We start from the raw sequence: 24607 nt of genomic DNA, 5'->3' as shown, positions 1-24607 counted from the left end.
TAGTACCAAGCCTCAGTCCGATGGAGCACAGACTACCAATACAGCACCCTCTACCCCTAACTGCTAGACCCTGTGAATCAAACTGCATCTATACTGAGTCAATTATCCATGACCTTGGTTGCCAATGCAAAGCCAAGGGGTGGGATTTTCCGGTCTCGCCTGACCCGAGACTGGAAATTCCCGCCCGAGGTCAACCGACCTTTGAACGACCTGTCAAAGGTTTAGGTCCCACTCATGACGACTCTCATGGCGGGGAGGACCAGAAAATTTACCCAGAAGTCTTTATGGAAGCCAGTGCTAGTGCTTTCGGATGCCCACCCTAGCAGGAGGCTTTCTCGACGTGGTAGGAGCTCTAACGGCGCATAATTTGACTGGCAATCACACATGGACAAGCCATAAGAAATGGTAAACTCAAACTCCCAGGCCATTACAGTTGGAAGGATTTGTACAAAAGGTAAGCAACGAGCCAGAATAAAAATACATGTAGTTTATCTGTACCTTACCGGTTACTGGGGAAAAACAGAACAGTTGGAAATCGGTCAACCATATACTCCCACGGAAGGTCATTTTTGGCAGCATTGATTCTGAAAGCACAAGAGTAACTAACTGAGTGAATGGGCTTTGAAAAGAGAGCACTTAAAAAAAAGCAAATCAGGATCCAATTTTCTTCTGGACAAGTGCTAAATTCAAATAACACTGATGAATACATTTGTAGCATTTGAATACATTTGAATACATTTCTGGAAGAAAATGTGCTGCTGTACAGTACAATGCATTGGACGTCTTTGCAAGAAGCTGTTTCCAAAATCCTTTGATGGCATAGGTCGCTGAAAGTTAGCGACTTACAGCTTTAAAGATTATTTTGCTTGAAAAAAGTACTTCTTGCAAACTTTTCGGCAAACTACTTTGTTTTATTTCACCAATTTGTGACATTCCTTTCCTTAAATAAAAAGTACATGGACATTATTTAATTCATTTTTAATTTACAAGAAGAGATTGTTAAATGATAATGCAGCCGTAAAACTCAATACACCGCGGTCCACCGTACAGGGTTTCACAGAATAAATGTTCCTGGCACAGTTCATTCTAAAAATAGCTTAATTATTGCCATGTTGGCTGATCTGTGAAGTACTGCTAAATAATCATATGTCATATAAACCAAAGAGCCAGATTCTGTACTTTTAAGCAGGCAATGTGGGATGCTGAACACTTGAAGGTTTTTGAAGTTTAAACGTTTATTATAACAAATAAGTTTAATGATTTCACCACACACAGTTTGGAAATGGAGTACAAAACCTGGAAAGATATAGGGCGCGGTCGAATGGCCACGCTGCACCTGAAAAGCAGCTCGTTGTGGCGCAGCGTGGTCGATAGAAGCCAGGAGACTCCGCTCCCGGAATCTATCCAGTTCACAACGCCTCACGAGATCTAATGCGATCTCATGAGACGTTGCAATGTAAATCCCACCCATTGTGGGGGGGGGGGGATTACGTTTAGGCAAATCTGCATATTATTGCGAGACAGCTAGTCTCACGTTAATGTGCAGTTTCCCGAGGTACCCGAGGCGTTGGGATCTACCCCCTTCGCTTTGGAGACCTTCAGAACTGGTCTCCACAAATGGGGACCGGACGGAACGGCACTTGTGGGGATCGGAGGCCCTCAGGTGCATGTACTCTGGGCAGGGTGGCACATCGTCACTGCTGGTGACACCTGGGCAGGTTGGCACTGCCAAGGTGCCAAGCCCTCCCATAGTGCATTGGGGCTTGGGTCGGGGATTGGTATAGTTCCAACGAACGGAACTCCTCAGTGTACAAAATGGGGCTATGAGCGGCCCCGGCCCCCGCTGAGGCCCCCTATCCAACCCGGGTGTTCTTTTATAGCGCTGTGTTTCTCAAACATGTGTCTAAAAGCGTTTGCTTCTGCACTGTAAATTCTGTGATCTAGGAGACTTTGTTCCCATTTAGTTAAATCCCGCCCATAGTAACTAATCATCTCCAAGAATGCACAAGAATTTGATTTGCATTTATAATTGTCCTGATTACATCTCTCAAAAGTCTCAACGCACCGCACGTGCTGCGAATCCTTTGAAGTGTAACAGTTGCTATATAGAGAAATGAGCCGGCTGTTCTGTTCATCCCAGTGAACCACGATGACTAGTTAATAAACTGGAGCAGGCGAAGAGAGTTGAACAGAGCACTGGGAAAACACAGTGTCATTGGAACTTTAAACGTCTACCTGAAAAAACAGGCAAGCCTTTGTTTACTAGCTCATTTGAAAGGCAGCACATCAGAAATGCAGCACTTTCTCAATACCACATCGGTACTCAATCTCTGGAGTTAGTTTAATCTCACCATCTTCTTGGGCTCCACTGAGTGCTGCCTTTCAGAATGACAATATTAGAGAACGCTAACCTCTTCCTTTCCTCAATGCCTGGACCCACACCATTCCAATAAAAAAGTTGATTACATCTTTGAAGATTACCATAATTTCTAGAAATAATATTACAGTCGTGGGATGTGGCCTTTTAACTGGTCTGCCAAAGGACAAATTACAGAAGCCAGCCAGCAAAACAGGACTACACATATCGATTTCCTGGCCCTTTCCCATCGTCAGTACATAATATCTCAAAAGGAAGTTCACACACCCCAATAAGACAGAAATGGAACATAAAACACAACTAAAACCAAGCTTGTGAGACAAAAGTTTGTGTAAAATAAGATTTTGATACCAATCTGGGTTGTTCGTCTCACAAATAGTTTATGTATTTCATTAATGCTGATCAAACAGACGCACTGAAATAAGGCGACAGGATATCTTGGTAGCAGTGATGAGGCCGGAGTAGCTGTAATCGGGGGGTTGCGGGAAACAGGCAGACAGACACACAAACAGGCAACAAAATACAAAAAAAAAAGCAGAGCAAGGGAATATATAAAATATTGTTTTGAAACTACTTTCTTACCTGGCTATTACGATTCCATCATTGGCATGGAAGAGACGAGCAACCTGAATAAGCACATGATTGAGAACAGTGCAAAATCCACACCACTGAGTGTAGTAGAGTAGCAAGACATTCTGCAAGGGGAAACACAATGGTAACAAGTCAGCATGGTATCAGCCAAAGGCTTTAACCAAAACATTGGGTGTGATTTTTCCCACCGCGCTGCACCTGCCGCTGATCCCATTGCACTGAGTGCATAGCGGGAGAGGCGCAAAACGGCCTTCACGCCGGGCGCCTAGCATTCCCCATAGCAGGAATGCTCACTTTAAGAGGTGATACCGACAAGGATGGATGGTTGTGGGGCAGGTCCACCCTCATGCCTGGGTGTTGGGGCTCACGATAACGTTCAGTGACGGGGCCTCTCAAGAGGGTTGAGGGGCGGGGATGTTGCCCATGTCTGCAGGGATCACACTGTCCGTGGGTGGGGCTTGGGGGACCCTCGACCTCGAGATCAGGGCACCCTTTCAAACTGGTGCCCTGATCTCTGAGGAGCTGGACTGGCCGGCGAGTTTAGTTCCCCAATGTAGAAAAAAGTTGTGTGTGGCATTGACCGATGAGGAACTCCCCAAGTCCCAGAAAAATAGCTGAAGTGTGCGTGAATACAGATATCACCCAAAAAGCTAGTGGGAAACATCCCCACCAAAACCACCCACAGACAGTAATATTTTGGGTGAATTGCACCCAATATGAATATGTTGTCTTGCACCTACCTATCTGTTCGGGCCATAGGGGAAGGAGGAGCTACTGTTCCCAAAGTTCAAGACACCTTTTTCTTTAAATATAGCCATACTTATTTGAGATACGATGCATAAGTGAACATGAGGGAAAGCGGTGGTGAAGACAGGATATCTGCTTTGACACATATTTATAATTTTGCTACCAATCGCAAACATTTTTTGTGCCTCTAATTCTTTGTTTTAGATGGAGATTATTTTATGAAGATAATTAGAGCCTCTCAAGATGACTTCTTTATTTCTAAGTCAATGTTTCGATTATTTTAAAGGAGAAATATTCTGTGAATAAAATTGGTGAATTCGTGTACAATTGAACCAGAACTTCAGGAGGGTGCACCTCTCTCCCAACCATCAGAATCGACAAAGAAAAACAACCTTTTAGGGGCCTATAGTTCTGTCTTTGAAAAAGAGAACTTGATTAAAGCAGTAACCATTAGGCATGGACTTGCCTTTGGTACATAGAATTTACAGTGCAAAAGGAGGCCATTCGGCCCATCGAGTCTGCACTGGCTCTTGGAAAGAGCACCCTACCCAAGGTCAACACCTCTACCCCATAACCCAGTAACCCCACCCAACACTAAGGGCAATTTTGGACACTAAGGGCAATTTATCATGGCCAATCCACCTAACCCGCACATCTTTGGACTGTGGGAGGAAACCGGAGCACCCGGAGGAAACCCACGCACACACGGGGAGGATGTGCAGACTCCGCACAGACAGTGACCCAAGCCGGAATCGAACCTGGGACCCTGGAGCTGTGAAGCAATTGTGCTATCCACAATGCTACCGTGCTGCCCAAAACATGTGAACAAATATTACTGATTTCCCCAAAATCCAACAACAAAAAAACATGACATCAGAACTAAAGTGGGCTCAATTTAAAAACCGCATTGCCAGTATGTTTACAAAAGGCAGGAGATACTCAAAAATATTTGCCACATGAATCTGCACAATGAGGAATGGGACTACAGCGAGTCAGCATGGGCTTGATGGGTCAAATGGTCTCCTTCTGTGCTGTAGTGACTAGGACACACACAAAAATCGACAGACATATCAGCTCCTTTTAGCTAATATCTGCATCAGGATGTAACTAGTAGAGTTCACGAGGGGGAGCCAGTTAATGTGGTTTACTTGGATTTTTAGAAGGCTTTCTACAAAGTCCATTTAAGAGATTAGCGTGTAAAAATAAAGCGTATGGGATTTGGGGTAGTGTATTGAGATGGATATAGAACTGGTTGGGAGACAGGAAACAAAGAGTAGGAATAAACCGGTCATTTTCCAAATGGCAGGAAGTCACTAATCGGGGTACGGCAAGGATCGCAGCTATTCACAATATATATTAATGATGTAGGTGGTGGAACTGAATGTGATATTTCTAAATTTGCAGATGACACAAAGCTGGGGGGAGGGAGGGGTGCAGGGGTGAGGAGGATGCAGAGTTGCTGGAGTGTGATTTGGACAAGTTGAGCGAGTGGGCAAACACATGGCAGATGCAGTACATTGTGGATAAACGTGAGGTTATCCACTTAGGCAGCAAAAACAGGAACGGTTAAAGATTCAGAGGGGGGAATGTGCAACAAGACCTGGGTGTCCTTGTACACCAATCTCTGAAGGCAAGCATGCAGGCACATCAGGCGGTAAACAAGGCAAATGGTATGTTGGCCTTCGTAGCGAGAGGATTCGAGTACAGGAGCAGGGATGTCTTGCTGCAATTATACAGGGCCTTGGTGAGAACACACCTGGAATTTTGTGAGCAGTTTTGAACTCCTTATCTGAGGAAGCTCTCGAGGGAGTGCAGCGAAGGTTTACCAGGCTGATTCCTGGGATGGCAGGACTGACGTATGAGGAGAGATCAAGTCGGTTAGGATTATATTCATTGGAAGTTTAGAAGAATGGGGATGGGGAATCTCATAGAAACCTATAAAATTTTGACAGGACTAGACAGCGTAGATGCAGGAGGATGGTCCCAAAGGCGGGAGAGTTCAGAACCAGGGGTCACAGTCTTGTGGATACGGGTAGGACTGAGAGGAGGAGAAAGTCCTTCACCAAGAGAATGGTGAGCCTGTGGAACTCACTGATCAGATTGTCCATAGGCACTCCAAGGCAGGACTTTTTCCCGGTGACGGGCAGAAGTCCTGCCGTCTGCCAATTAACGCTTGCTAGAACGTGAAATGACTTTGGGCCTGCTGAAGCTGGCAGGGGCGCCTTCACAGCCGACTCTTTGGATGGTGGGTGCAGAGCTCCAGCCATTCTGAAAATTCATGCCATGACACCTTTGCCTCCCCCAACAGACATCATCTCGCCTCTTACCAGGAGGATGCCAGTGGCCACAGAATGCTATACCATCATGAATCACCACCGTCAACTCTGGGCGAAAAATCTAGTTTTAAAATCTCACGACAAGAGTACTTCTTCACAATTGTTCAGAAGCGGCCAGCCCTGTGTGGTACAGAACCCAGTGTTTATTTGCAGTCAGGTCTGAGCTTGCAATTCGGAGAAAAACAGCAATGGAAACAAACTCAGCATAAACCCAAAATTAACTTTGCTGACCGGTGCCGAGCTGGCACAGGAAAAGTGTCCAAGAACCAACTATTTGCTTAAGTATTTTGAGAAGTGGGAACTGGCTTTTGAGAATATGCTACATAATAATCTTTCAAACTAAATATCATAGCAACCATGGTAGCAAATGGGACCTTCAACGGAACATACAGGCAGTTACCAAAATATGGAAATTGAGATAGGCAGCACCAAAAAGTGGAGGTTCACCTTTTCAGCATCCAGTACTATGCTGTCAAACGTCTGGGTCGTTACTTCAGCAATTAAATATTTTTCCTGAGCTCGAGGCTTGGTCCCAGCAATAAGATGCCGATTTAATGGACTGTATGATCGACTGTAATTTTTTATAATGCTTTCTGGAACAGGAAAATTATATAGTCAACGTTTAGTAAATTAACACATTTCTGATTGCAAGCAGGCTTCAGTCCAACTACGACTTGTATTCCATGGCTTTCAGTTTTAATAGACTTCAATTTAAAAAAAACACATCACAATTCGGAAGCTAAGACAATAAAAGAGTATCTGGGATCAATAGAGTCTGGATTTTAGCGTGTGTGGGGGGGGGGGGGGGGGGGGGGGGGGAAGAAACCGCTGGTGCAGTCTCACTCAAGGTTCACAGAGCAAACGGTTGTACAATTTGTCACCAAATCTACAAATCCAAAGCAAGTAGGTTATGTATAAAATTGGAAAAGGGGTAGGGGGGGTCCGTTTAAAGATTGAGGTGGCAGTAAATTATTGAAACAAAAGTAGAGAAAGCTCTAGTCGCTATTTGAGTACACTCAATGCAGATATTTGTCCCTAGGGCTGGATCTCCATTCTCTGGGGTTCATAATAATAATCTTTATTGGTGTCACAAGTAGGCTTACATTAACTGCGAGACAATCTCATTGAAATGTTCAAGATCGTGAAGAGGTTTGACAGGGAGATATTGAGAGGCTATTACCATTGGCTAGGACAGGGGCACAGTTTCAGGATTAGGATGATAATTTACGATTGAGATGACAGATATCTCTTCATTTCAAAAGGATTGTAAATACTTGGAATTCTCTATCCCAGAGGGTTGTGGATGCATCATCATCAAGTCTATCAAGATAGGGGCAGCACAGTGGGGCAGTGGTTAGCACTGCTGCCTCACGGAGCCGAGGCCTCAGGTTCTTCCCGGCCCTGGGTCACTGTCCGTGTGGAGTTTGCACATTCTCCCAGTGTTTGCGTGGGTCTCACCCCCACAACCCAAGTTGTGCAGGGTAGGTGGATTGACCACGCTAAATTGCCCTTTCATTGGAAAAATGAATTGGGTACTCTAAATTTTTTTTATAAAGAAAAAAAAAGAGTAGAAGGGGATCAGGGGTTATGGAGAGGAGGCAGGAAAATGGGGATGAGAAAATATCAGCCATGATTGAATGGCGGAGCAGATTCGATGGGCCAAGTGGCCTAATTCTGCTCCTATGTCTTATGGTCTATATCAAGATAGACATATTCTCTCAGAGAATCTAGGGATATGGAGAGCAGGCAGAAAAGTGACTTAAAGACAAAGATCAGCCATGATGGACCATATAATGATGGACCACATAGTCTTCTCCTGCTCCTATATTCAAAAGGAGTAGAGGTCCATTGCCCATTATGGACATTCCGCAGTCCGATAAGCAGAAGAAAACAAGCTGATCTAATTATGAAGGGTTACATATAATTAAAAAAAAATATTTTTCTTAGTTTTCATTTACAACAAACAAAATATACACCAACAATATGGACAAACAGATATTACAAAGTACAGTACAGGAAAAAACAGAACCAACTATACAAAACCCACCCAGGAAAGAACCACCCTTCCCCCGAAAATGGGAACTAATCCCCACCCCAACAGCTGATGGTGATTACCTCTTTAAAGTAGGAAATGAAAGGCTGCCACCTCAGGTAGAACCCTTCAACCGACCCCCTGACGATGTACTTGACCTTCTCGAGATGTTGCAATTCCATAAGGTCACCCGACCAGACCGAGGCACTGGGCGGAGTAGAAGATCTCCATCTCAGCAGAACCCACCTCTGGGCTATCAGTGAGGCAAAGGCGAGAACATCCGCCTTCACCCCGTCCCGTCTGCGACCCCGGCGAGTCCGATACCCCGGATGTGGGCACCAAAGGACAAGGCGCCAGATCAATGTTAAGAATCACTGATATGGTGCTAAAGGAGAAGACCCAAAAGCTTACCATCCTGTGACACGGCCAAAACATGTGGGTGTGATTAGCAAGTGCCAAAGAACACCGCTCACACCTGTCTTCCACTCCTGAAAAGAAACTGCTTAACCTAGCTTTAGGTAGGTGAGCCCTATGCACTACCTTGAGCTGAAAAGCCGTGCACAGGAGGAGGGTCGGGGGCAAGGACCCTCACAACAAGGAATCGCTAACCATGTCCACTATCAATGGTGTTAACTGGCTCACAAACGTCTCATAAAATTTGATGGGAAACCCATCAGGACCAAGGGCCTTACCCGACTGCATTGGTTCAATACTTCCTCCGGACTCAATGGGGCCTCCAACTCCTCCTGTCTCTCTCCACCATCGGAAAGGACAACCCATCTAAAAGTGCCGACATGACCAGCTTATTCTCCGGGGGCTCTGACCTATAGAGGTGCCTGTAAAACGACTCAAAAGACCGCACTGACTTCATTTGGGGTGGAAGCCAAACTGCTGTCTGAGTTTTCAATCCGTATAAATAGCTCAGGAAGCTGCCTTGCTGCCTCAACTGTGAACTAGAAGACGGCCGGCCTTCTCCCCATACTCAAAACAAAAACTCTCGAGCTCCAGAATTGGCTCACCGCCTTCCCAGTGGACAGCAAATCAAACTGGGCTTGCAGCTTTTTCGTATTCACAACCAACTCCAGGGTAGGATCAGATTAATATAGACGATCCGTCTCAAGGAGCACATCCACCAGCCTGTACCGCTCTACCCTCATCATTCCTAGTTAAATGTGTTTCAAAGGAGATTACGACCCCCCTTACAAACAGTTTAAGGACGAGATAGTGTTGTTCCTATGTTATACTCCTTGATGGTCCTGGACGTGCTCACAGAACCCCCCCGTGCGCCAGCAGTGCTACCTCTAGCCTCCATGGTGGGCGCTGATTCGTGTCTGTTTCCAAGATCAGGCCACAAAGTGTGAAGCTGGTCTGAGATAACAATTGCTGAGTAATCTGCTCTCCACACCCAGGGTAGGAGGGACCCACCCATTAAGAAGAAGTCAATCATGGGGTAGACTTTATGCAGGCGGGAAAAGAAGGAGAACTCGGTGCCCTGGATGCAAAATCCACCACAGGTCTGCCCCCACCCTCCAACCTGTTCCATAAAGGTCAGGAGCACCTTCGCCATCCCCGAGGGAACAAGCGATCTAGGCCTGGATCGATCTAGTTTAGTCTAGGATGCAAAACACAGCTGAAATCCCCTCCAAACATCAGCTGGTATGTATCTAGGTCAGGAATGGAAGACAACATTCTTTTAACGAATGTCACATTGTCCCAATTTGGCGTCTAGATAATTACTAGTACCACCGACGTGCCCGCTAGAGACCTGCGAGGGACCCACTGACCATTACGAATCTGCCACTGGATCTGCTATGGTCCCATTGGCTGCGAAAATAACTTCTTTACTGACTAGCCTGTATGGAACCTTTGGCTCAGCCACCCCTTCCGCAGTCTGGTTTGATCCCCTACTCGTATTTGGATCTCTTGCAAAAACACCACAACAGCTCATGGATTCTTCAGGTGAGCAAAAACTCTCTACCTTTTTAGTGGGCCACCCAACCCCCTATGTTCCAGGTGGCAAGCCGAATTGGGGGCCTCTATCTCTACCCCTAACCCCCCACCCCCCACCTCATTTCTACCGCCAGGGGCTGCCAAATTCCTAATCACCAAGAAAAACAGGCCAAAGGCCCAAACAAAATGGCCGCCAAATCCACCCACAGAGTGAGCTGAGAATCTTTCACCATCAGCAAACTAATCTCTCCTCCTCCTCCTCCCCCCCGCCCCCCAAAAGGCTAGAGAAGAAGAAAAAAACTCTCAATACCAATAACCCCACAAGACTAAGTTCCCAACCAGGGGAATATAATGGGGAATACGTGAAGCAAATATACCCAGTCATCCCCAAAGAAGAGAAAACAGAAGAAGAAAAGGATATCACCCTCAAACAACAACTGCATAAAGGATACCCCAATATTCCTCCCAACCTATAGCAGTCGAAGACCAAATGAAACATCATTAATTTGAACTGGGTCCATGCTTCTTGATAAAAGTGTCCACCTCCTCTGGTATCCACCGTATCAAAGTAGAAGTCCCTCGACTCGGAAGTGACTGCAGCCTCGCCGGGTGCACCACCCTGAACCTAACTCCTTTCTTGTACAAGGTGGCCTTAGCCTTGTTGAAGGCTGCCCGCTTCCTCGCCAACTCAACTCCCACATCCTGATGTATCCGCACGAGATTGACGTCCTATCTTCAATCCCAATCCTTGGCCCATTTCAGCACCTGCTCTTTCTCCTGAAAACTGTGGAAATACATTATTATCGCATGTGGCTGGAGTTTTTGTCGAAGGGTACGGTGGGCTCTGGGGCGGTGTAGGGGGGGACGGGGGGGACAACGGGATGCGGGTCCACCCTACTCCATCATTTTTTCGAACATTCGAGCAAGGTATGCAGTTGGGTTCGGGCCCTCAACTCCCTCTGGCAACCTCACGACTTTAAGGTTCTGCCTCCTAGCTCGGTTTTCGAGATTGTCGACTTTAACCTTCAGCCTCCTGTTTTCAGCGGCCACCACCGCTATTTCAGCTGCGAGTGAGGCAAGCTGCTCTCCATGACTCGTCAACGCTTTCCCCACGCTTTCCATCCCCTCGCCGCGTTTTTTTTAACCGATTCCGCAGGTTTTTTCAAATTTCTCATGGACAGGGCCCAGGGCTTCCTCAAATGACTCGTGTAGTTTTTCTTCCACCCCTTTCCGCTGCTTCTCGAAGTGGGCGTCAAATTCCTTAGCTGGCATGCTGGCCACTATGTCTGCAGCAATCAAGGAGGACGCCGATGCAGCCTCCGCCATTTTGTCCAAGAGGAAGCTGCTCGATGCCTCAGACTCAGTCAGCGAATGTCTTTCTGTCGGTTGTTTGTGTCCTTCCTTCTCCATTGCAGTGGATTAGGGATCCTTCGTATTCAGGAACAATGGTTTTGGCGAGGAAACATTCCCGAAAAAGGGTTGCGAGAAAGGCTCTAGAAAGCGCATCCTGGTGGGACCTGCGATGCGAGCGTCGCCGCCGCATGTGACATCACCGGATGTCCGGAGTTACATAATACAACAAATGTGATCCTTTTGGGTATTTTAATTGATCGTACTTGGTAGACAGGTTTCTCCGGCCTCGCAGCTGCGTATTTCCCACCGGCGGGAGATGGCGCGCCGTTCACTGGTGGCGGGATTCTCTGCTTCCGCCGCTGTCAGTGGGGATTCCCATTGAAGCCCCCCAGGCTGCCGGGAAATCCATGGGAGGAAATACATTGCCTGCGGGACCAGGGCAAATGGCCAGAGAATTCCAGCCAATGAATCGCAGTTTAGAACGCTGGTAACATTTCTTAAGGTGGTTTTAGTGGCATTTCCCCCCCCCCTCCCCCAGTGCTACGGATTGGCCAGGATATGGGTACATGCTCCTAATGTAGCAAACTGAGCAGCCAAAGTGCGCATAGCAAGGTCCCACAAACAGCAATATGATAACATTCAGCTTTAGTGATGGTTGCTTAAAGGATAAATACAGGTCAGAACATCGGAGAGACATCCCCTGCTCTTCTTTGAATAGTATCCATAGGATATTTTATGAGGGGACAGACTCTGGTTAATATCTCAGCCAATTGATGGACATTCATATTCCCATGCATGTCGTGAAGCAAAACGATTGCTGGTCTTTCAAACACAGGAACAATGCAGCTGAGTCAGATTCTATGCTCACCTGGTACGCATATTTCCAAAGCAGGTTACAGTGTGGATAATAAAATGTCAAATGATTTAACATTACTTGCGGGGGCTCACAAAAAAAATCCAAATCCAAACCCAAAATAACCAAATGTCCAAATGGTTCACCTTTGATTATCTTAAGCTGCAGAGGCATTCATATCCAACGTAACATTTTTATGACTCCAATGACAGTGTCAATCCTGTTTGCTCCCAAAGAGGGGTGATGCAAATGTGATCCTGAAATATTCCCCATTATCCCTGTTGTCATTTGAGAAATTAAAGGTTAATTCAAAATTAAAGACAAAATAGATGACAAAAATTAAGCATTTTTGTAGAAACTTTAGCTTGATGGTCTTAATTTTATCACTGTCATCATAACCCTTTCTTAACTTTGGTTACTTTTGTGTGAGACTTAATCAGGGAGTACAAGACCTTTAATTTAAATCCTTTGTGATTTGATTAAATGTAATTGATAAATTGACTTGGTCTTGATCATTTTTGAAGGGATTCATCAACTTTTCTTTTTCACTTTAGCTAGCTTTTGAAGATAATTAAAGTTGGACAGCTTCTTTGAATATTTGTAAAATGATAATAAAAGGATATTATTTGCACCATAATTTAGATTATTAAGAAGAGCATCCTCATCAGCTACAGAAAAGATCCATGTGAATGGCAAAAAATAAATATTGTTCAGGAATTACAAAAGATTCCTACTGAGGCTCAACTATAATAATAATCTTTATTAGTGTCACAAGTAGGCTCACATTAACACTGCAATTAAGTTACTGTGAAAAGCCCCTAGTCGCCACACTCCGGCGCCTGTTCGGGTACACAGTGGGAGAATTCAGAATGTCCAATTCACCTAACAAGCACGTCTTTTGGGACTTGTGGGAGGAAACCGGAGCGCCCGGAGGAAACCCACGCAGACACGGGGAGAACGAGCAGACTCCGCACAGACAGTGACCCAAGCCGGGAATCAAACCCAGGTCCCTAGCGCTGTGAAGCAACTGTGCTAACCACTGTGCTATCGTGCAACCCAATAGTAAGGGTCTTAAGTGAATAAGTAAAAGTCAAGCATAAATTGTACTAGGATTGAACCGTATATCTTTTTTTCAAAACACCATTTGTAAACAGGAGGTTAACTCAGGGAGCAAAGCATGAAGCAAAGGAGACCAGCAAGTAGTCAATGCCCAGAATAGCAAGGTCATTTAGTAAGACTGAGAAATACTTATGTACATAACACTGAAGGTGTAGATGGACAGCTGAAGGAATCTAGCTGAAGAGATAACGGGCAGACTTTACCGGCTGGTCACGCTGACGGGATATTCCGGTCCCACCGACGGCGCAGGTTTCCAGGCGACGAGGGCTGCATTCGACGGAAAATCCCGTTGATAACGGCAGGACCAGAAGATCCCAATGACAGGCCGCCTCCGCCACCAAAAAAGCATGCGGCGGCGGGCTGCGCAGAAAATAAGTTGCAAGGAGAATTCGACACACAAATTTAGAAACAGATTTGAATCCATGATTTCCAAAGGTAAATGGGCGGATTATGTTGAATAAACCGAATTCCCCATCAATTTCGGTCCAACTTCGTTAAGTTGTTCTTTGACTTCAAATGAAAGGAACAAAATGGAGATGGGAGAAAATTTGGCCGATTTTATGAAAGTTAAACTTAAATGAAAAACATAGAAATTGGACTGGAATCTGTAAATTGCAACTAAAGAGATTAAAATCAATTTTACAGATGTGCAAAATCTCACTCACATTCAATATACTTTTTCAAAGGTACATACCAATAGAAGATTTATCAAGGATCTGCTTTTGGTCAAGGACATAATGAACTTCATCCCACAGATCAATAATTGTAGCAAATTCTTGCACTCGTGCAGATTCATTGGCTCCTAATCTAGTGGCAAACCTCCAGTGCAAATTTGAATCCAGCAGGTAAAAGTTTAGAGTTTTATTAGTATTGCAGTTTAGTCCTGTAATACGGCTTTGACTATGGTGCAGATCTAGAAGAGCGGATACTCTGTCCTCAATGTGAGGAAAACCTTGGGAAATAACTCCGCTCCTGTGCTCTCCACTGAAAAACAGTTCTGAAGAGTTAAGGGCACTGATTTGTTCAGACTGCAATGGATTGTTGAATGTCCTGCAGCAAACAGTGTAGTGGTTAAAAGGGTTGTAATAGCTCAAAAGGTTGCTGCATTCAACAGTGCTTGATTGCAGGTGAAAAAATGTTTCTTCTCTGAGGTAGAATGAATGCAGTGCTGCGTCCATCTGCGTGAAGCTGCATTGGGGAATGCGAACCACATTCGGTCGAATTCCAAGTGTCTGATTAATGCACAACTCACAGATGTTGCAGGTTTGGGATACAGGATTCCACTGGGGAAGCATTATTGTATTACAACAAGATTTCCCAGTACGAAGGAAAGTTTCCACTGTGTGTGGAGAGGGTTCTGTGGACTGATCTCCTTGGCCAGCCTGCTCAGTCTCTTTCATGTACTGGAGCACACGTTGTACAGCCTCGCTATTGTTACAGTTGTGATACTTGAGAGCAACTTCAGTTATCTGAATAAAAAAGAAAAGAGGGAAAACATTAGTTGCGTGTTTCACAGAAAGAATCACGGTGCTCGGACATTAAGCATTCGGCTGTAAGCCCAATTCCCCCACTCGGTTAAGCTCCCAGTTCCAGGCATGAAATAGCAGCAGAATTTGAGTCTTTCTACAGCAACGGGTATCTCCAGCAGTCCACTGCAGGAACCCAGCCAGGGGTCACCCTCAGCGCGGAATAGAGGGATCACAATAAAAAGGTTGAATATTCAAAGCCTGGAAGCAAACCTCATTGACTACGATGCAATTTAGCTTCAGCTTGTTCAATTTAATTTAGTCAGATTGAACATTTTAGTATAATTTATAAATAGAGTCTTTACGTGCATCATATCACATTAACAGAAAATACAAAATATACTAAAAAAATATATACTTATACCAATACTGAAGGGTCTCTCAATGTCTCAGTGGGAAAACGCATGGTCTGATACGGTGGCGGAGCTCTGTGCAGGAAGAGATCGGGATGCCATTTTTCTCGACCCCCCGACCCCCCCCCCCCCACCACCAACTCACCTATAAAGGGGTCCTTGGGCCCCCCCCCCCCACCGAAAAGGGGTCCATGCACCCCCCCCCCCACAACTCACCTATAAAGGGGTCCTTGGGGCCCCCCCCACCAAAAAGGGGTCCTTGCACCACCCCCCCCGAAAAGGGGTCCTTGCACCCCCCCCGCCCACTCCACCTCACATGGGCAGGACACCCCCCCCCGGCCTGATCCCTGACATGGGTAAAATGCCACCCTGGCAGTGACAGCTGGCACCCAAGTAGCATTCTCAGGGTGCCAGGCTGGTACCAGCAATGCCAGTGTGCTACCCTGCCCGGATCCGACCACCCAGGGGCCTCCTCCAATTGCCTGGGAGACTCCTCCCTCATCGCACCCCGCCTGCGCCATTCCGCTGGTTCCATTTCTGGGGACCAGTGCTAAACGGCACTCGGCTGGGGTTGCCTCGGTGAGGACGGGTGGCCATTTGATCTGGCGTCGACCTAGTTAAGTGGATTTTTAAGCAGGACCCAGATCATGACTCTCGCGATATCTGGTTAGATCTCGCAAGGCACAACAACCATTGGGAATCCCGGGAAGCCTCTCCCACGTCCCACCCATAGGTGTTTCACTACACAATGCTAGGCTATGATTTATCAAAATCCTGGTGGTAATGAGTAAGTTACTGCTTGGGCGGTCATCCCCATCCGAGAGTTAAATGAGTAAAATAACTCAAGCTCAGCAGAATAATTACAAGCATACAGAGCTATGCTTACAAAATGTTTCCCACATGTTACATATCCATTCGAACATTCCTTTTGTTGGTAATAAAGAGGATTTATGTGTCATACTTGAAGCCGTTTTCCTGCTGTCTGGAATTTAACACACGTGTACCTTTTGAAAGGAGCTGGTAACAGGTTTATTTGTGGTTTAAGTTACTCAGCTATCATACAAGCCTGAAATGTATGAGCAACCAAACATCAACTCCAACCAGCATCAAACAATATCAAAACGATAGAATTAGAAAAAGGTGATAATGGAACACAGCAAAATCGGCAGGACACATGCTTTTTCAATCAAGAAACTGAGGAATGGGGAGAAGAGAGAGATCAGGGTGGATAAAAGATAGAATTAAACAGATGCCAAGGACATACTGTCCAAGGATATACGGGCAGCACGGTAGCATGGGGTTTGCACAATTGCTTCACAGCTCCAGGGTCCCAGGTTCGATTCCCGGCTTGGGTCACTGTCTGTGCGGAGTCTGCACATCCTCCCAGTGTCTGCGTGGGTTTCCTCCGGGTGCTCTGGTTTCCTCCCACAGTCCAAAGATGTGCAGGTTAGGTGGATTGGCCATTCTAAATTGCCCTTAGTGTCCAAAATTGTCCTTAGTGTTGGGTGGGGTTACTGGGTTATGGGGATAGGGTGGAGGTGTGGGCTTGGGTAGGGTGCTCTTTCAAAGAGCCGGTGCAGACTCGATGGGCCGAATGGCCTCCTTCTGCACTGTAAATTCTATGAAACATACACTTCTAAAGAAAAACTAGAGAAACTATTCTCTTGCTGTACATATTCCAGAATGAAAACTGGCAGATTTATTTTGTTGATTATTAAACAGTGAGTATAGGGCAAACCACTATCAAATTCAAAGTTTCCAGTTACCAGAGTCGAGAGGGGGATGTCCTAGGCAGGCTATATTTTACAAGTACCTTACTGTCAATGGGGTTCACTGTTTCAACCTTGTCTAAGCTAAATTGTGCAACAATAAGGACATTAGGGGTTGTTTAGCACAGGGCTAAATCGCAGGCTTTGAAAGCAGACCAAGGCAGGCCAGCAGCACGGTTCAATTCCCGTAACAGCCCCCCCGAACAGGCGCCGGAATGTGGCGACTAGGGGCTTTTCTCAGTAACTTCATTTGAAGCCTACTTGTGACAATAAGCGATTTTCTTCTTTCTTCTTCTTCATTTCAACTTGTAGGAGACTGCGTGCTTATGAAAAAGGGCATTAACCTCACTTACACAACAAAAGAAAGTGGTGGAGGATGGGATGACGGAAGGCCAAACAGCAACAAATTAACTTGGATGTAGAAGCTATGCACATTCACATAGCTTCTCATTGGAATGTTCAGACATTTAGACTTTCATTTTCTGGAGGATTGTATCACTGGATGACACGTGATAAACATCTTTCGGGACGTGTGGGAGGAAACCGGAGCACCCGGAGGAAACCCACGCAGACACGGGTACAACGTGCAGACTCTGCACAGTGACCCAAGCCGGGAATCGAACATGGGACCCCGGCGCTGTGAAGCGACAGTGCTAACCGCTGTGCTACCGTGCCGCCCCTTTACATTCCTATCCCTTTAACATTAAAAGCACACGTGACCTTTCAAAAAAGTAGTTAAGCACAATAGACTATCCTCATTGGTCTCAGACTTCAGTTCACACTCCGACCAGGTTAAAGGTCAAGAGTCAGTCTACAGGCTGTGACGGTACTTTGCTAAGTGAGCTTGGGCAATTCTCCATTCCAACAGGGCATGAAGAAACCATCTCTTCTGACACCAGACTTGTGTGCCTGACACCCAGGCTCACAAAGCAATTGCTTTACTTTGTTGCGGCAAAAGACTCCCAGGAGGACAGAGGAAACACTTTAAGGATGTCCTCCTAGCATTCCTGAACAGATTACACATCCCTGCTGACTCACTGGACACCCTGGTTTGTGGATGATCAAAACAGAGGAGGGTCATTCGCGAGGACACCAAACAGATCAAAACATCTAGTCGGGAACGTGCAGGGCTGAGGCATCGGAGGAAGCTCACAAACCTCCAAACAACTCATCTGCCCGACCCTTAGTACGCCACTTGCCCCACAGGTGGCCGTGTCTGCAGCACGCGTTGGACTGGTCATCCATTCAGAACCCATCAAACTGGAGTGGTAGCAATTCAGAGGGACTGTCAAAGGAGAAGATGAAGAAGAATATACCTCCAATAGCCAAATGCTCTCACTCGCCATAGTAAAACAGAGGTGGAGAAATTACAAAATATCAAACTGGTGCAGAGGGAGGTGCTCTGGGGTGGAGGAAATTTTACTCTGCATCTTGTTGTGCAATGCCCAACCTACAGATGCTTGATGTGTACCCGGTGTTCAACGAATCGGGAAATGTCCTGTTGCTCAGGAGTAGCTAACATCACTCGCTTTGAAGAGCACAAGAGTTACAAAATTAATTTATGGCAACCTTTTTTGAAGTAGAACTATGCTAAGCTCGTGGTATCTTTAGGGGTAACCATTTCCTCTCCGTACATGCATTACGTAAATTTATGCTTTTGTACCAAAACCATTAGAGGAAGCATTTTTGCAGCCTTAGATTTTACAAGATAGCAACAGGGGATTTGTTTTTTTTAGATGTTGCAGCAAAATCGGTGTCTAATTTTTGGAATCTTAATTTAACCCACTAAGACATTTCTGTGACAAGTCACAGTTATTCAGCTAGAGGAGTGCTCCCTGACAGCAAACTGTTTTTCTATGCATGTTCTGTTATAAATAGTATGAGGAGCCAACCTTTTGTATACCATGATGTGTGAAAAAGTCTTACTGAATAATTTCCTGGCAATTTTCTTTTTTAAAACCTTTCCAACAAAGTTCTTCACAGTTGAACTGCTCCCTTCGCACATTTTCTTTCTCAATACATTTACAGGATGTGGACGTCTCTCGTTAGGCCAGCATTTAGTGCCCCTCACTAGTTGCTCTTCAGAAGGTGGTGGTGAGCTGCCTTCTTGAACCTGCTGCAGTCCCCAAGGTGTAGGTACACCCACAGTGCTGCTAGGTGGGGAATGCCATGATTTTGACCCAGCGACAGAGAGGGAACAGCAGTGAGGGAACAGTGATACATTTCCAAGTCAGGATGGTGAATGACTTGGAGGGGAACCTCCAGGTGGTGGGGTTCTCAGGTATCTGCTGCTCTTGTCCTTCTCGGTGGTAGTGGTCGTGGGTTTAGAAGATGCTGTCTAATGAGGCTTGGTGAGTTCCTGCAGTGCATCTTGCAGGTGGTACACACGGCTGCCAGTGTTCGTCGGTGGTGGAGGGTTTGAATGGCTAGGGAAGGGGGAGCAATCAAGCAGAGCAGGTCAGAGGCTAGGAATCCTGCTGTTAGTAATTCACCTCCCGACTCCCCAAACCCTGTACGCCCCACAAGGCACAAATCAGGAGTATAATGGAATACTCTCCACTGGCCTGGATGGTGTCAAGCTTTTTGAGAGTTGTTGGAGCTGCACTCATCCAGGCCAGTGGAGAGTATTCCATTATGCTCCTGATTTGTGCCTTTTGGGGCGTACAGGCTTTGGGGAGTGGAGAGGTGAGTTACTAACAGCAGGATTCCTAGCCTTTGACCTGCTCTGGTGGCCGCAGTATTGACATGGTTAGTCCAGTTCAGTTTTTGGTCAATGGTAGCCCCAGGATGTTGATGGGTGGTAATGCCATTGAATATCAAGGGGGCGATGGTTAGAGATCGTCATTGCCTGGCACTTGTGTGGCACGAATGTAACTTGCCAATGGTCAGCCCAAGCCTGGATATTGTCCAGATCTTGCTGCATTTGGACATGGACTACTTCAGTATCTGGGGAGTCATGAATGGTACTGAATATTGTGCAGTCATCAGCAAACATCCCCACTTCTGACATTATGATGGAAGGATGTTCATTGTTGAAGCAGCTGAAGATGATTGGGTCTAAGACACTACCCTGAGGAACTCCTGCAGTGATGTCCTGGAATGGAGATGATTGACGTCCAATCACCACAACCATCTTCCTGTGTGTCAGGTATGACTTCAACCAGTGGAGGGTGTTCCCCCGGTTCCCGTTGACTCCAGTTTTGCTAGGGTTCCTTGATGCCATACTTGATCAAATGCTGCCTTGATGCCAAGGGCAGTGACTCTCACCTCATCTCTGGTGTTCAGTTTTTTGTCCATGTTTGAACCAAGGCTGTAATGAGGTCAGGAGAAATATGGGTTCAATTCCACTAAATGAATGGATGTCTTGGGAATGGTGCATTCTTCCAATCTGACAGGGAAAACCATACGGTTTTTCCAGGTTTCCCAGTACATTTAGTTTTGAACTTTGAATTATAGTTCCTAGTATACCCAAAAAGCTGTATAAATTGATCTTTTTCAGAAAAGAAATCTCAGAGACTTAACTACACAGCCATAAACCACTTAACCTGTGAAGACAGAATTTGCAACTGGACAAGGAACACAAGATCCAAATATATGGACTGCAAACTGATAATGGAATAGGAAAGAGTATTCAATTGCATCATCTGGTTACAGAAGAGGAAGAGGTAGAAAATTGCAAAGATGCAAAGCTGAGATGCAGGCCCGAGACTGATGTGGAGCAGAGGTGTGGTTATTGGATGATTCCATGGACGGCTGAAGCTGCAAGAGACACCAGCTGAAAGCATACTGGATGCAATTAAATGGAAATGAAGGATAGTAGATATTGTATTTATCGATCAAGTATGGTAAACAAACAAAAAAAATCAACCAGGATGTGGAGGAGAGCTTTTGATCAAACAAATGAAGAATTAACTTTTCCTGAATATTAAAAAAACACACTACAGCATTGTTCACATTTGCCATTTCAAAGAAAAGGAAGCCTCACATGAACTCTGTTGAGCTAACACCTTGTGCTTAAATTTTTTAAAAATGTCATGATGTTTATGACGGGCTTTGGTAGATACAAGATAATGGAAGGAAGTTGCTGAAACAATGTGATTTAACTTTTCTCTCTTTACAGGGGGTGGGGGTGAAGAGTACAATTGAAAAATATAGTTTAATGTAATACATCTGCCAGCGTTGCAACACATCAACTTGGATGATCAGACAATTTGTTGTCTGCCACAGCAACACTTTGCAGATAGCATCACACTCTCGAGCTGGTGTTATAGCATCCAATCTCCCACCTATTTCCATGGCCCTTCCTGCATATTATAAAGCAGCAACGCCAGCTCAAACGGAACACCGTCCTGAAGGCAAGCTTCAATATATCTGTTCACTTATTGTCCACTGTGCCCTGCTCTAAGCAAGAGAAATAGAATATCATGGCTGGTAAATTTACAACTGCGCTGTCTTATTCAATTAGTCCAATTTGATGGGTAAATACAGAATGCTCCTTATTTTCTGTAAGCCGAATCCCTCATCCATCTAAATGCATAAATTCCAGATGATACTGGATAGATTCTCCGTCTGGGAGACTAAGGGCTGGATTCTCAATTGCCTACGCAGAAATCGCATTTGGTGATTGGCCGGAGCATCCGTTTTGACACCGTAATCGGGGGCGGCGCCACTTTTCGGAAGCTCCGTCCCCTCCAAAACGGCATCATCACTGAGTACCCCGCACGCCGTTGGGACGGCCTCAGGACGTCACCTGAAGGTCCTCCCCGATGCTCCGCCCCTGATGGGTGGACTTCCCAACGGCGTGGATCACTTATGGTCTGAGGTTTCGTCAACCTCATGTGGCGGCTGCAGACTGTGTCCAATGCTACCATAGTCGGAGTGGGGGGGCATTGGGGGTTACAGGGCTGCACTATCTGGCAGGCTGTATCGTGACGGCTGGCGCCATGTTGTAAGGCGCGACCACTGCAGGTCGCGGCAATTCTCTGTCCGTATCTGCAGGTGAAGCCGAGGCTTTATGTGGCACGGCTGCTAGCCGCCCACTGGGCGACTTTTTGATCATAAGACTAGACACATGTTCCGGACATAGCCTCAAAATCGGAGAATCCAGCCCTACGTGTTGCCACAGGAACTGAGTAGCGTGCGATTAGCATTGCTGTTGGGGGTGCTATTCGTTACACGATTCAGGACATGCAGATTTGCTAGCACTCTGCTGGTGTGAATTAGAAGCAATTCCCAGCCCAGCGGGAAGACGTAACCGCCGAGGCCAGAATTCGTGCTAAAGAGCCTGACACGCTGGAGTTGCTTATGAGCACTCCACTCACCACACACAAAGATGCCTGATTCCGGGAGTCTGAAGTGGACCCACTGCTTAATGCCAATGAGGAGAGGAGGGACACCCTCTTCCCAATGGCAGGGTGCAGACTGAAGCCCACCCTCCTGGACAGCGCTTGGGAGGATGTGGCAGATGCAGCCAGCGCTCCCAGCCTCAAAAGGAGGAGACATCTCGTGAACCTGAGGGGCGGGTGTCACTGGTGAGGCCTCTACCCTGAGAGGGACAGCGTGCCAGGGAGAGTTCCAAATGCCACGGTGCAGGTGGCCTTTGGTTGAGGTGAGCTCTGCTAATCCCCTGCTTCCTCTGCAATGGAGCTGCGGTTTAGAGGAGTGCACAGAGGAGGGTCAACACCTGCTGGGCCAGTGATTGAGCAGGGCCACGCCCATCCCCTTGACGATACTGCTGGGGTACGAGGGTTTCCAGGGGGGGCCGCCTGGGCAAGCTTCCACATCACCAGAGGCTCCCTGTGCATTTACAGGACACAATGAGCAGTCAGCAGTGTGAATAGTCAGGAGTCTGTAAGTAGCACCAGAGAGAGGGGGGGGGGAGAGAAAAGAGTCTTCCCAACAATGCTCTCATCTTTTGACTGTAGACTATGAATAGATAGTGTTATTTTCAAAGCAACATTTTTCAAATGCATTCAACCATAAGCATAAAATTGACAATGACTTGGCCCCTTCAACACTCCCTCTACTGGAAAGTATTATTTCATGATCTTTTGTTCTCACCTCCTCCATTAGTGGTTGCTTTTCAGCTAATGGGCTGAAGGGGAAAAACAGTAATAATGCTGGGCCTTTCTTCAGTTCGTTGTTCAGGAGAAGGCTCTTGCTTCCGTGTGGTCGCAGCCAGTGTAGAAAGGTCTCCCGATTCTCAAATGCCCAGCTGTAGACATTCACCGCGGTGAAGTTTAACACCTCGTGAGGAAAGATCTGCAGGACATAGACAGACCAAAGACGTTATTGCTCCTGCGTCACAAAAAATGAGATAAATCCAATGGCCAAAATCAATCAAAATAAACTGAGGATGCACTTTCCTGCACCACAGAAAGTGTGAAAATTACTTGTATTGCACTCTTGGTTTTGTATCATTTTTTTAAAAAACAATTTTATTGAGGCATTTTTTGACATTGTAAACAGTTACAGAAATATGCAAACATCAACGGAAAACCAACGCTTCAACCAAACCATAATGCACACACCCGCTCCTCTCCCATAGACACGAACTTGATTTATTCCATTCCCAGAAAACTTGACATGTCCGAAAGCCATAGTTCGGTCTTCGTGGGTTTTGAGTCCCTCCATGCCAGCAGTATTCGCCGCCGGGCTATCAAGGAAGCAAAGGCCAGACCATCTGCCTCTTTCTCCGCCTGGTCTCCCGGGACTTCCGAAATCTCGAAAATTGCCTCCTCTGGACTCATCACCACCCTTGTTTTCAGCACCTGGGACATGACCCCCACAAATCCCTCCCAGTACCCCCTAAGCTTAGGGCATGCCCAAAACATGTGAACGTGGTTCGCTGGTCCTCCCGCGCATCTAGCGCACTTGTCCTCTACCCCAAAGAATTTGCTCATCCGAGCCACCGTCATGTGGGTCCGGTGAATGACCTTAAACTGAATCAGGCTGAGCCTGGCACATGTTGCGGTTGAGTTTACCCTACTCAGGGCTTCCGCCCATACCCCGTCCTCCATTTCCCCGCCGAGCACCTCCTCCCATTTGAGTTTCAGTTCCTCCGTCTGGGACTGTTCCCCCTTCATGAGCACCTTGTAAACATCCGAGACTCGACCCTCTCCTCTAGAGACTATTCTGTCCTGGATCCCTATTGGCAGGAGGTGTGGGAAGGATGGGACCTGTCTGCGTACAAAGCCCCGCACCTGTAAGTACCTAAAGTCATTTCCCCTTTCCAGCCCAGCTTTCTCCTCCACCTCCCTCAAACTCGCAAAGTTCCTCTCCAGGAACATATCGCCCACCCTCCTCATCCCCACCCGCCGACATGTTCGAAACCCTCCATCCATGTTCCCGGGGGCGAATCGATGGTTATCACAAATTGGAGTCCAGACCGACGCACCCACCTCCCCTGCATGCTTTCCCCACTGGCCCCAAATCCGCAGGGCCGCCCTCACTACCGGGTTGGTGGAGTACCTGGCATGCGCAAGCGGTAGGGGAGCCATGACCAGGGCTGCCAAACTGGTGTCCCTGCACGAAGCCGCCTCCACCCGCTCCCAGATAGACCCCGTACCCACCATCCACTTCGTTATCATGGCTTTGTTAGC

The 24607-nt window shown here is 46.5% G+C and overlaps 1 protein-coding gene across 2 annotated transcripts in view; it reads right to left on the bottom strand.

Annotated features, from left to right (window-relative positions):
• Positions 1–24607, bottom strand: part of txndc11 (thioredoxin domain containing 11) — a 109117-nt gene that overhangs the window by 10677 nt on the left and 73833 nt on the right. For both annotated transcript variants that reach the window (XM_072481699.1, XM_072481700.1), the window contains 5 exons: positions 23067–23267; positions 14053–14827; positions 6499–6644; positions 2960–3072; positions 504–584 (listed from right to left, as the gene is read on the bottom strand). In XM_072481699.1, the coding sequence (XP_072337800.1) occupies positions 504–584; positions 2960–3072; positions 6499–6644; positions 14053–14827; positions 23067–23267 (1316 nt within the window). The remainder of the gene's footprint in view (positions 1–503; positions 585–2959; positions 3073–6498; positions 6645–14052; positions 14828–23066; positions 23268–24607) is intronic.

Source organism: Scyliorhinus torazame, chromosome 17 (genome assembly GCF_047496885.1).
Source record: "Scyliorhinus torazame isolate Kashiwa2021f chromosome 17, sScyTor2.1, whole genome shotgun sequence".
NCBI lineage: Eukaryota > Metazoa > Chordata > Chondrichthyes > Carcharhiniformes > Scyliorhinidae > Scyliorhinus > Scyliorhinus torazame.
This window is presented reverse-complemented; position numbering and strand designations above follow the sequence as displayed.